The sequence below is a fragment of the Chenopodium album genome, chromosome 27 (assembly GCF_948465745.1).
Source record: "Chenopodium album chromosome 27, dcCheAlbu1.1, whole genome shotgun sequence".
NCBI lineage: Eukaryota > Viridiplantae > Streptophyta > Magnoliopsida > Caryophyllales > Amaranthaceae > Chenopodium > Chenopodium album.
In genome coordinates this window covers 28,297,061-28,311,656 of record NC_137860.1, presented here as the reverse complement: position 1 = coordinate 28,311,656, position 14,596 = coordinate 28,297,061, and the positions used below count along the sequence as shown (strand labels likewise).

Here is a 14,596-nt window from a genome sequence, read left to right as displayed (position 1 = left end):
ATGAATTCATCAACAACAAAAAGTGAGATTAATCGTATTCGAGACTTTAATCTGGAATACTTGTTAAAGTCGAAGAAACTCCACTTAATCCTTGACTTGGACCACACCCTAGTCCACTCTAGACTGATGCACAAACTCACGTCTGCTGAGAAGGAAGCTATTGACAGGAACACGAAATCGGTTGAGGATGTTTATGAGATTTGCAATGGTAAATGTGTGGTGAAGTTAAGGCCGGGTGTACGTGAATTTATTAAGTTGGTTAGTTCGATGTTCGAGTTGTCGATATACACCATGGGAGGTCGGTATTACGCTCGAAAAGTGCACGAGATGCTTGTGTCTAAAGCCGGGTTTCCGAGTAATTGTTCGATTGTTGCGAGGGAGGATTGTGTGAAGGAGAGGCAAAAGGGGTTCGATAATGTTGTGTTGTCACATGAACAAGTTGTTTTAATTGTTGATGATACGGAGGAAATTTGGGAGGAATCTTGTAAGAGAAATCTTTTGAAAATTGGTAGGTATGATTACTTTCCAATCAAGGAAGGGTTTGATGGTCAAGAAGTGGTGGACACGGAACTTGCTAGGGTTTTTCGGGTTTTGATGTTGGTTCATACTTTGTTCTATGATGATAGTTTTGTGATCAACAATGGTTGGTCTCGGGAGTATGGTTCGAAGGATGTGAGGGATGTGCTCAAGGCGGTTTTGATTAGCTCGGTTTCGGGTTGCGGAGATGATGATGCAGTGTGTGGCAAGAAGAGGTCGAGAGATAGTAGTACGGCTTGTGTTCAGACAGAAGTGAAGACAAGCAGGACAGTTGATATTTGTTGTTGATTCTGTCCAATTGGCTAGTGTAGTACTAAATGTGGGTAATTATGGGTTAATGTGTTCGTTAATGTGCTGTTAATGTGTTTAAGTATTGTGGATTGTTAAAATGGGTTGTTTTAATTCTTGTGTTAAATTTCTAGGCATTGGAAAGACCCTTTGATGATCCGATACCTAGGGTTTTTGTATTCGCGTGTTCATTAAATCAATTAGGATTTCTTATTTTTTATCTTAGAAAAATTGTACTAGGATTTATTTGCGCCTATATGATTAGGGCTATTATGATAATATAATACAAGTATGAATTCTTCAATCTTCATTTACCAATTAGTCAATTACTAGTATATGATTTGAATTTTTTTTAGTATTGTTATTTAATGCTTTAAGTTTTGGGTTTTTTTTTGATAAAACATGTTTGTGACAGTACAAGAAAACAATCAGAGGATCTATTCTCATATCGATCGCCTTTAAGTTTATAGCAGGTTCCATTAAAGTTTTCTTCTCCTCCACATTCATTAATATATTTCTGTATGTACGACAGTAATCTTATTAGATTTAGAGGTTAACGAATGATACAGACATTTGGAGATCAAAAGCTGATCATTGGATAATTCAATTGCAAAATGATCATTTCATAGATAAAATATGACACATAGGTCATTACTCATTACAGAAATTTTTAAGGGAGAAAATCTATAATTACGATCAACAGAATTTATAATTGTGAACTCAAGGAGGAAGTTATTTACATTGAATCAGAAATAGTAAAGAGATCAAGTTTGTAGCAAAAAAGCATTTATACAGCTCCTATGTTCTATTTGAGAAACTATGCTTAGATGAAATCATGAAAGGGTTGCAACCTGCAAATTCTTCAAATGGCGACATCCTAAATATATATATATATCGTGCTCAACATCCAAAATCATATCAAGCACACATTTGTAGTTAGCTCAATCTGAATCCTTCCGGGTTTCTGTACACAAAACTCTTCAATTGTCCAACCTATATAATTATTTGGAGGTAGAACAAGGCACTTCAGTAAATGTGACAGTAAATGTTTAAGAGAGAATTTTTTGATTCTTAGAACGCTTACCTTAAATATCACAACAAAGTTGGATGCGATGCACTTTGAGGCCTCTCAACAGGAGATTCTGATACAGAAGTAACTTCTACTGCAGTTATATTAGGCTCATCTGATTTGAGTGCAGGAGGTGCATCTGACGATTCGTGTACAAGAGTTGCATCTACTGCCGATGTATTAAGTTCATCTGTTTGATGCTTCATCATCTGGCTATGACAGTGTGAAAACTCTTTTGCTTGTCCCTGTCTCAATGACAAAAATCACAATTTTGCCTTTTGAAAATAAAAGAATGAAAAACTTTGGACTCCTACACTCCTATCACACTTCAAACACATCCATGCAAGATTGCAATGTCACATATTACCAAGGAAACGGCAGGAGAGACAACAGACCACACTAAGGGCAGGAGTTCATTGTTTAGTGACGTAAATAAAGGAGATGAAATTAATACCCAGCCATTGGCCACGTACCAGGCATAAATTAAGAGCTATTCACCCTATACCCGCCCACCCTGCCCCAATACCCACCTTCTCAAACCTGTCACCCACCCGGTATAATCAAGTTATACTCCCTCGGTCTACAAATCAAAATCATATATACTATATTTTGAATGTCCACAAATAAGTCAAGTTACTATACATGGCATATTCACCCTAATTTTATCAAGTGATGTGGGTCTTAAAAGAAAAAGGTTGATCTTTTTACACTATCTATACAAAGTCTTACTCCCTACATGTCTAAATTTAAATCTTTGAGCCAAAAAACCTTAAGAGACTTATTTGTGGATAGAGTGAGTAGTCAGTGGAACTACTCAATATATTCAATTACCCCAAAAGAAAATACTGCACCAACTTTATCTTCACTTCTCTCTTTTTTTATTTTTTTTTTTGAAATAATCATAATTATCTTACTGCCTGATTTTGCTTTTTTCATTGGCATTGTTAAACTTTGAAACTATAATAATGTTGAAGAGTGTGTGAAGTAGGTGACTGAAGTTGATATGATTGGTACCGACTATGTTACACAGACTCAACAAGTGTCGGACACGACTTGTCAGAAACAGCAATAATATGAGAAATATGCACGAAACCGGTCCAAAATGAGTGTCTTACTGCCATAGCAAATCACCCATTTCCGAGTGACAAATATCCGACACTGCTCTACTGAGAATCTGAGACTTGTAGTGAAATGAATAGTTGGAATAACAAGGTATTTGAGAGTTGAGACAGATAGTTTAGAGGGTACAGCTAGTTAGATAATTAACCTATGGGAGTGGTATGGTTTAAACATGCATTAGCTGATATGGGTATGAGGGAACCTTCTACCACACGTCCACATCAGCTACACCACACTGACATTTCTAAAATATGAAGATACAGTAGAAAAAGTGGCACCTTATATAAAGCTTCCCACCAGAGATCTGATCTATTTTGAAGCATGCGCCATTGCATTGCCATCTCATGTTCAATTGTATTTGCCTGTGCACAGTGGGAAGCAAACACAGCCTTTCTCTACAAGGACCAAAAAAATTAATGAAGCATTCACATACTAAGAGCAAATATGAAGGTGCGATGTATGTAGAATTAAAATGGTAGATAAGAATACCTTGTTAATGTTTAATTTGTGCTTCAGTTTATCCATGATAAGATGGCCAGGAAAATTCCGAGTCATATCAGGTTCATTAAGAGTGGCTTTGCAAGCAACGAGAGGCCTGAAATTAGAATAATTAGAAATTTAAAATAAATAAAAAACAAAAAAGAAGTAAGATATAACTTTATAACTACAAAGTGAGTCCTGTACAGTAGGCCCAATCTGCTATTTTGCATGGTAATCCTGGACCAGAGTTGTTTGCCTGAAGTGTCTGATATCCATAACGGGAGTACCACTTCACAGTCAGCATGTGGGAGGTTTAATTCAGGTGACTTAACGCATATTTCAGTTGGCCTCAGAGTTGAGTTACCTCTACTGAAGAGGTTATCCTAAAGGGGGCACCAAATAAAGCTAGTGAAGTGCAAGAAAGTGTAAGGAATAGATAACTCAAATGAAGTCGATCCTTGATAAATTCTAAGGCGTGGTTAGTGCTCAGATTTCCCTCTATCCAAGAACAAGGGATTTATTTGAGAATAACCTCTCTTGGTGCGAAGAGATCTTAGGAGTTCTAAGGAAAATTTTGATCTAGCAGAACCCAAGTATCGGTTTCAGAACCAAAGAAGGTAGGGTTCATTTATGATTATTCCAAAGAAAGTTTACCTAGTTTCTCAAGGAAAACATTTTACCTATCACCACTCAAAGCCGGGGTCATTTGTGATATTTCAAGTAGTAGACACTATAAGGAGGTTGCCAGGGAAGATCGTATAAGGTGGGAAAAGAATATATCACATTCAAATACTTCAGATATCAGCGTGTTAGGTTATCAGGATCATGAGAAGTCAGCTTCTGGTTTGGATTGTATCAAGTGTAAATTAATTAGTGTCTTAGGGATAGGTTCAAGGAAAGCCATGAGAAAAGTGGTTATCATCCAGTCACTTCAAGTCCAAAGTTTGAACCTTGCAGTTCATCCACCTCTACTAAGATGACCAAGAAGAAGAAGAAGGGGGGAAAAACATGTAAAGATACCTTCCTTCCCCGACTACAAGACACCTATCCTTTAACAAACACATGACGAGATCTGCATCATCCTTCGATTCAAATATAACCAATGCATGCCCTGCAAGTACAAACTATAGCTTCAGATATTGTTTACAAATTTCATGCTAAAAAATAAAGATTTCAAATTAAGAACGTACCATATACATCACAAAAATGTCTGCGTGGAATAACTTTTGCATGAGCCTTCACCTTAAAAGCCTTAGAAATTATTTCCTAAGCAATCAAAGAAGTGAATGACATCAAGATCATAGTGATTGGGCTACAACTAAGGCTACTAAACTTGGCATTAGGATCACAACTAATATACAGAGTCTTTGTAGCATTTTAACTAAATTTGTGCCCTTTTTTATGTCTGATTCCTTGCTATGGGTTAGGCCCCGTGGGTTATAGTCCAAAATACAACTCTTTGCTAGTGTTAGAGGTGGTATAATCATACACCTATCATGAAGCAAGGAAGCTGATAACGGACCAAGCAAAGCAACCGTATGTTCTCTCTAATTAGGTTTACTACTTCGATAGTATGATAATGTGTGGCACACGTTGAAAGGGAAAAGGGTGGGAGTTGAAAGACAAAGAATCATCATACCACAGATGTACAAGACAAAATGAAGATCTTAGTCCCACCATTCAACAAAAGATAAAAGCCTTGAGTTTTCAAATATTAAAACAGTCCAAAAGAACTTTAGGGGTGTTTGCCTTAACAAAGGGGAAAGGGAATGAGCTTAAGAAAGAGAAAGAAGCAGAATAGAAACAAAAACCCTTAGATAAGTTAGATTTGGATAATTAAGAAAGGGAATCATCCAACATCCATTTCCCTTCCCTTCAACAACTCTCACCGCCACCTTAAATCAGAAAACCACCACCATTGCCCCTTACTTCCTCCACTACCGCCGCAGTCACTGCCCTTGTCCCTCCTTAGTCCTTACTTATCTCTCTCTCTTTTTTTAATAAATCTTCTAGATCTAGTTGCTTAGTGGTTTTTTCGGATGTTTGGGTAATTATCCGTTTGTATAGGGTGGTTTCATAGTGGATGAAGTGATTTTTTCAGGTTAGGTAAGCGCTAGTTTTGGGTTTGGTGTTGTGGGTTTTGGGAGTGTGAGGTGGTTAAGGTGGCTCTCCAGTGTTGTGTGCCCTCACAGGCATGTAGATTACCAAATCAGAGAAAACATATAATCCCATTACCAATTTCTCTCTTTTTTCTTAAGCATCTTCTCACACAATAATGAAGGGGAGAGATGGGTTTTGGATGCCTTAAGTGATACCAATACAGATGCAAGAACATAGATACTACATTATCCCTTTAACTCAACAATTAATGACAGTTTCATAACCTCTAGCCAATTATATAGAATTACATGCATACTAAATAAGACTCCACCACCTTGACTATTGATGATTTGAATATTATTTAAGCTACTAGTTTAAGACATTCATATTAAGTAAATATGTAGACTAGGAGATAGACACTAACAGGTTGACAAAATCTAATCCCCCCCCCCCCCCCCAAACAAAAAAAAAATAATTAAAAAAATAAATAAATAAATAAATAAATAATTCTAGACTTGGTGTGCAGAGAATCATACTACCTCCGTCCCCAAATGATAGTCCCTTATGGGCAAAAATCACGGGAATTAAGAAACTTAAATAAAAGTAGTAAAATTACATTGGAAATATAAATTTGCATTGGGTATGTAAAATAGTAGAGAGAGAAAGTAATAAAAGTACATTGGAAAACAAAATTTACATTGAAAAGTTAAATTTGCACAAATATTGTTGCAATTGAAGAGAATTTTGATAAAAAATTGATATTAATGGTACTTGAAAAAAGCAAATGGGACTATCAATTTGGGACTAAAAATAGGCCATAAGGGACTATCATTTGGGGACGGAGGGAGTAATTGATTAAATTAAAGGAAAAACTATGTATAATTTAATACTCATAATTTAAGCTCCAATTATTGAAAAATAAAAAGGAAGTATGAAAGGAAAAACAAGACAAATAGAGGACATGGCATTCCTATGGTAGTAAACACCCAAGCACCAAAGAAGAGACACAGACAGCAGTCACATACTACCATTTTATCTTTACACAAGGGGAAAATAGGTGCTCTAGCATGAGAAATTTTTGATGGATTACAATAGTAGTTGAGTGGAATAAATATGCAGATATAATAAGCAATCATGAATATGAAAAGAACAAGAACCAAAATTGCAAGAAAAAAAAAACACAGGTAATAATTACATTATACTGTATTCAATACCTGTACGTCTAATGCAGTATGAGACAGCTCCAAGTTATACAAGTGGATGAGAGTTCCTTGCTCATGAGCCTCCTTTACTTTATCTTCCCACGACTGCAATTATACAGCAAAAAAAAATACTCATAAATGCATCATATTTGTGAGTCAAATGATTTATAATAGTTGACCAGATAACTTTTCCAGTCCCTTAGACCAACAAGCTATCAAGAGAACTAAAGCAAAAGGATTACTACAAAATGATGGCCAATTTGAAACAACTGAAAGTAGGTAACACAATAACGGCACAAAAATTATCACAACCAACATCAACAGAGCCATCGACAAATAATATAAAAGGAACATAACAGCCTATTCCCAATCCCACAAATCTATAAGATTTACTGCATTAACGCATAATTCTACTAAACCTTTAGCGTCCAGAAAGTAAGCATGATCAACAACGTTATGTAGCAGAACTTACCAACGTGAAGAACCATCTTCGGGTATCCTGAGATGGTGAGGGAGGATCTGTCTCTGAAATGTAAACAAACATGTAAATGCAGATATTATGTTGCCCACCAAGCATATATGAAGAGAATAAAGTAGACTGCAAGTAGTACCTGCCACTGGTAGAATTTTCCTCTTCTTCAAAGGTGGAGTTTCTGAAGTGTGATGCTCCAAATTCTCATGTATATTCAAAACTTCTGCCTTTATATGCTTTTCTGCAGTGTATGTAGGTTTTTCTGTAACTAATGCATAGCAAAAATTAACAGATGAGATAAATAAAAATTAATACAAACAACTACTAAATATGCACCCATGTGCAAAGTGCACCCAAAGTTATGATTTGCTCATTGATGATTAAATGAGCAAAGAATACCATTGGGTGCACGTTTCACCCAGGTGTATATAAGAATTACTCAACTACTACCTCTGTTCCCGTATGTCCTAGGGCACTTAGTAATAAGGAAGAGTGTACAGGTGGGGAAAGGAATGATTTTATAATTTCTCAACAATGTAAGTAGGTCAAATCTTATATTAAATTTTGTATGTGGGTATTGTAGCGGGCCAAAGAAGGCAAAAAGTTTAAGTGCCCTTGCCATAAATGGAATAAAGTACAAGTTTAAAGAACTTTAAGAAACAAACCTATGAGGAAGATGTAAAAAATCATTTAGGTATGGAGGTAGTATATACCAATTTTTTTATAAACAAATAAAAAATAGAAAATACAGTAGTCTTTTCAATGACCTTTCAATAGTGCATTAGCACTGGGATCATTGCTGCATTCTAAATTTGCTTTGGGCTTATCTCGATTCTCTAAATTCTCAGATGCATGCAACATTTTGATCTTTGTAGGCTTTTCAGCAGTGTTTGTAGGTTTTTCTGCAACTAAGCATAACACCAGCAAACATAGGAGGCATATATATTAATACAACGTTTTACCAAAATTATAGAAAGGGGAAAATGTATGTCTTTTCAACAAGTACCTTTCAACTGTGCACCAGCAGAGAGACCAGTCCTGCATTCTAAATTTCCTTTGGGATTATTTTGGCTCCAACTGAACAAGCGTTCCACTGCAGACATATGAAGATATAGTTGCTGATTTAGATCAAAATACAGAAAAGAGAATACTCAACATGAAACATTATCACAGGTATCGTGCTCAAAGTTCTGAGTAATAAGATGACATCTTGGCCAAAAGAAGTTATAATGAAAAGAGCAGGGATGTTATAGTTTCAATGATTTGCTTCAGCAAGATTTACTATGTCACTTAAGTCAGTTGTAGCAGATTGTCTCTTGCTCACAACAACAATAGATCCACCAGTAGCAAGAGGTCTATATCAGATTTCCAATATAATGTATTCTCATTTCATATTATATAGTACTGCTATAAAACAATAATAAAAAACAAATTTAAATTTCAAAACACAGAAAAGTTTATTATAAGGTGACAATGTGCCTAAGAGCATATGCTGTAAATTAATTTGCAATATTCCACTTAGAAAAAGGTCAATTTATTCAAAGCCCATCATCATGTGTTGGTTACATTGGGTTCAGTCACAGACTATTTTTGGTTAATAGTCACAGACTTGAGTCACTCAAGTTCACAATAAGAGTAGGTCAAATTTACAAATATCTTCTAGGCCATCATAGGGCATAAGAATAGAGTTGGATTAAAAAGTTTTGGAAGTGCAAAGAAAAACTTTGTTGCTGGAAATTGGAATAAAACTGTGAGAAGTTAGGAGAAATTGAGCCTCGTCCTGCAACTCCTATTTGTAGTGCTTCTAGCCTCTTTAAGCTTGACTAACCATTAAGTTACTAGTTTACTTAATCTTTTATCTAAACGTGGATGAACAAATCTTCTACCAAAATATCTTGTATGGCTTGTTAAAGAAACTCCCTATGGTCATAGAAAGAAAAATCCATACAATAAATTAGGAAGAAGCACTCTTCTAGTAATAGTCACATATTACTAAGATTTCTGTATACTACATGTAATCCAACTAAGACACCAAAAAAAAAAACCATACAGCTTCACTAACCTTTTATCTTGTCAATGACATCAGGAAACTTATCTGATATCCTTAGATCTCCGACATCAAAGATATGGGAAACGTAGTAGTTAGCCTTTGCCAAATCTGATTTAGACAGAAGAGTGTTCCTTCTATCCTTTGCAGTACATGCAACATTGCATTTCCCAACAATAGCTTCCTGAAACATAAAGGAGATAAAACTAAGATAATATTCATAATTTATTTTGAACATATCAACCATGTAACTCTATCCATATTCACAGAATGTTCAAGCAGAGAGAAGTTATTGTTAGGAAAGTGAACAAGAGCTCAAGAAGGTAGAGAAGTTACCAGAGGGATTATGTTTGAAACTCCTTTGCCCTCACCAGAAGCCAAAAACAGCTCATTCCAAGAAGGCTCATACTCTCCTAAGAAGCTGCAAACATCTACTGGGCGGAAAAACCAGATAACTCTCCCTCTCTTTGCTCCTGCTTTTGTCTCCCACATCTTCACTATTTTACCTATATCGGTGTCTTTTGCACCTTCCCGATATAGGTAAACACAGTCATGAAGAGAATATTGAACACCTTGATATCTAAAAGACTTGTAAGACTTAATTTCTGAATCATCTGTCACTATCTTGATTCCCCATTTGAAAGTTTCCTGGTTTTCCTCCATGAGTTGTGACATAGCTTGGTCAGCTAGATGAAAGTCAGAAGCCACTGATTAACACACTACCTAATTAAGAAATCATTTCAGTAACCTATGGGAAACATCTGAACCAACAAACTATGGGAAAACAACAACATAATTTAATACTAGCTTCTTCCAACAATCAAAATACATGTCTAAAATCAGGAATAGAAAACAAAAAAATCATCTTGACAACAAACTTTTTTTTTTGAAGGCAACAAGCAGGAACCATTATTAATTCAAATCAAGCAAAGCCAAAGTCATGAGACTTTGGGGAAAAACATTCATACAAATTCGTTCCATATCAATCGGAGTTTCCCACCTAGCAATACTATGAGCAACTACATTACCATCCCACTTCACATGCCTACACATAAAGGAAGTAAAATTTGAGCTTAGAAAAGACACTTCATCATAGAATAAGAAAACTGGAGCCGCCCCTTCTCACTTGTTCTGGATTGCCTTGACTGCATAAGCTGTATCACACTCCAACTCTACCCTGTCATACCCCATCCTGAGAGCCAACCTAACTCCAAAAACTGCTGCCCCCGCTTCTGCCAGACCAGGTGCCCAACATGCATCAATTTTCTTTACTGCAGCACCTAGTAAGATCCCTGGGCATCCCTAATCACAGCCCCAAAGCTCACCCCACTCCCTGCTAACACATGAGCGTCAACATTAATTTTGACAGCATTAGCTTCAGGCGGTTTCCATCTAGTAGGTCAACTCGCTGCAAAGATTTGGCGAGGCATACAAACCTTCGAATTAACTTGCATAATCCACACACAGCTTAACAAAACCCGTAGCAACCCCACCGCATCCACCTCACTCCCACTGTCAAAAATCTCCTTATTTCTACAGTGCCACGCAGCCCACGCCAAAGCAGCAAACAGACTGAGTTTACACTTATCCACTTTCCCAGCCACCCACACAAACAAGTCATTAAAAGAAGATAATGGAGCATCCCTCAACAGATCAGTGAACTCACTGCAGCCCCAAATGCTAGCTGCATGCTTGCAGAAAAATAAAGAGTGGATGATAGTCTCATCCCCACCTGAGCAAACATTGTAGATCTTCGATGTGCACATATGACAACAAACTTGAGTAGAGTAAAGCTAGGTTATACAATGTGGATGAACGTACTCAATTTCTCTCTAGAATTTGATGAGTTTCTCTCATTAAAACGGATAATAATGTTGAAAAAATGGCCATTTTTGCAGATGAATTGATAAATTCCCCCAAAAATACCATACTTTCTAGCTCTAAACACATAAACCCAACAAAATTTCTTCAAATATTAAACAGAATTGTCATCTAGATCAAACACAGTAAACATATACCCAAAAAACAGAGGAAAAACCCCTGATTCCAACAATATAGAGCATAATAAAGACACCCAGTAAGAAATTTCCAAAACAAACAAAGAAAAACACGATCAAACTAAAAAAAAATCCCAAAAAAACAGCAAAAATAAAAGCATTAAAACAGACCCAACTAAGAAATTTACACTAAAAACCAAAAAAACCACCATAATAGTTCATATACAAAGAATGAAAGTAGAATATTACCTCAAAAATGAAAGTGGGAACCTGGATGAAGAGAGAGAAAGCAGATAAAAGTGGGGTTTGAATTTCTGGAAATGGGGTGATTAAACCTTGATTACTAAAAATGGCAAAAAGAAGATGACAGAGTTTTGGAGAATTTTGAGCTTAAAATGGTAAAAATGTTGAATTTTGAAGTGAAATGAAGAAGGAAGTTACTGGAAATTTGGTGGAATGAAGAAGATGAAGTGACAGGAAAAGAGATAGTTACAGCAGAATTTGTGCGCAACGCCACCACTACACCATGGTCATTGCCTACGAACTCTACATGTAGACTCTTCACATGCTCTTACAACTGTAAATTTAAATTAAAATTAAAATTGAAATTAATTTTTAAATATTGAAAAAAAAAAAGTCTAAGTGGAAATTATAATTTTTTTTCTATAATAAAAACAATTTTTACTCTATTTTCTTGCTTATTTTCCTTTTGTTTTTGCTTTTATCAGGTATCAAGTACTTCGTCTATAATTAAGTATGAACTAACACGTTGGGTGAATGATAATTATTACTCCGTATCTTAATTTTACAAAAACAAAAATGTCATAAATATAAGGTAAGAAGAATTACTTCTCCATCATTTGGTGGAGTTTATTGGGAATGTGTAGAAAAATTGTGTTATGGTTTTATTTGGTGTGTGTACTTCATGCGTAATAAATTAAAAACGCGGTATTCTCATCATCTCATGTGTGTAGACTTTTTATTAATAATTCTTGACTAAAGCGGTTAAAGGGCACGTTCAAAGAATTTTTTTTGGAAAATATGACTAAATTAGTTAAGTTCTTTTTTAGTGGTATTTGTTGGGAGGGTATTTATGCCCAAATTTGTATATATAGCTTCATTTGGTTACCAATTTATCTTATTGAAATTGTGTTAGGTGAGTTTTAAACATAAAGTATCATTTACAATTTGATTGGAACTTATTTGACTTTATTGAGCCTACTTATATCTAATTACAAAATACAAATTGTTTAACCATTAATAATAAGTCATCTGCGTCCCTTAATACAAAGCCTCTTCGTAACATTTATTACTCACATAATAAAGCGAAAGTGGCTTTGTATTAAGGGACAGAGGAGTACTAAATACGAGTAACAAGTAAGGAAGTACTTGTTAATTTTGCTATTAGAAAAACACAATATTTATATGGAGTACGCAATACTAATTATTGCTCATCATTAATTGTAAATCAATTCAAGTATCAATATTAATTTTAAACATAATAAGAACAATAAGGACAATAATTACATCTACTTGATATTTCATTGAGACTACCCTATTATAGAGTATAGAAATCAATTTTCCACGAAATAGAATTGTACATTGTACTTAAATCAGTAGGTAGTACGTAGCACAATGTTAATATGAACATAAACAACTATAACGTGACAAATTAATTGTACAAGTACTATAAATAGCTGCAAATAAACGAAAGTAATAAAATCAGAGTACAACTTATATGTTCTTTAAACAATCATTCAATACAGTACCAAAGAGCTAGCAGACATCTGCAAACCCTCAAGCCGCTGTGTAATCTGATAGCCTCTTTATTTTGCTAACTTTACGCAAAACTGGAAAGTTGGTGCATTGTACAAGCCTAGATTTGACGTATCTAGTGATCATTTTTTTATTTATCGTATGGTTTTGTTTTTACGCCTTTATTTATTTCAAGCTTGGTTCATAAATTAATGTTGGTGCAACCAAATATAAGTTTGTGTAACCGTTAAATGATGAATCTTTATAATTGTTTAGTACGAGTACTTGTGTAACCGTTACCCCATAAAAAGAAGTGAGGCAAATTTTGAGAGAGGAAGGGAATACGTAGATCACTAGTCTTGGTGCCGTGGGAGTGGAGGACACGAAAATAGTCTTAGATATTACTCTGTAGGATCTAATTATTGAGGAGAAATTCAAGTGAGTGCCTCTAATTAACAGGGCCGTCTCCGATAATTTGGTGGCCCTGTTCTAACTTTTAAAATTGGGCCATTCAATTTTGGAGGACTATTTTAAAAGGTTAAAAATATTATTATTATTATGAGATGGCTTTTTTTTCGAGTACAATACTACAAATTATTATAGAGCTTATATATTCATAGTAATAAGTTTAATAGCAATTCAATAAAACAACAAACAAAAACTTTTTATTTAAAAAGTGTCATCCTTTTAATATTTTTTGAAGCAAAATCCACAAATATATCTTCATAATCAAAGATGAATTTTTAGGTTTTAGTTTGAAAATGATGATCTTTTACAAGGAAGAAGGTGAATTTGTAAGGTTACAATTGTTAATTTTTTAAATTATGGGGCCTTGATTTTGGGGGGCTCTGTTACGCGTGTGAGAAAAAACATGTCTAAAGACGGCCCTGCCTCTAAAAATGTCATGATTTGAAAAATAAAAAGCTTAGACAGAGTGCTAGCATATACAAGCAACACAATAATTCAGTGAACTATACCTTACACTCTTAATTCTTAATTTTCTCTTATTAGTTATTACTAAAAAAAAATTACAACAAAATAAATATCGTGCAACAACTACAGAAATGTCGTAATTGTGGTTCTTGGGGTAGGAATTATAGGTTTAGCACAGGTTTGACATGTCAAAGATTATGTTCCAATACACTAGGATCCTTCTTCGACCTATATTGAAATCACGCTGATTGCAAGTTTGCAACTATCGAAATCATGCTGATTGCTCACAGGTAACAACTATCGTCTATGTCCTTACTCCCTAGCTTCACCAAATGGCCTAATGTAGCTATGAACAAATTTCAGACGATTGTTAAAAACTGCTTCGAAACAGAAGACTGCCAAAAAAACGTATATCCATAACTGCCCAAGGTGGCTTTTAGGCCACGAGAGTTTCTCTCCAGACTTCTACATATACTGCAAGTAACTAACCCGAAAGTGTATAGATAAAATAATGATGTATGCAGTTATGCACGTTATGCCATGATTTACGAGAGTTTCTCTTAAGACTTCGTAAACTGCAAGATACTCAGAGACGAG

At 35.1% G+C, this 14,596-nt stretch overlaps 1 protein-coding gene across 1 annotated transcript; it reads left to right on the top strand.

The window, feature by feature from the left end:
* On the top strand, nucleotides 1-825 carry LOC145619938 (RNA polymerase II C-terminal domain phosphatase-like 4). The gene has a single exon (XM_081674615.1). The coding sequence runs from the start codon at nucleotides 1-3 to the stop codon at nucleotides 823-825; it is 825 nt and encodes a 274-aa protein (XP_081530741.1).
* Nucleotides 826-14,596: the final 13,771 nt, after the last annotated feature.

What these genes read in the sequence shown, in the direction of transcription:
- LOC145619938 (XM_081674615.1), top strand. Translation starts at nt 1, where the DNA reads ATGAATTCATCAACAACAAAAAGTGAGATTAATCGTATTCGAGACTTT.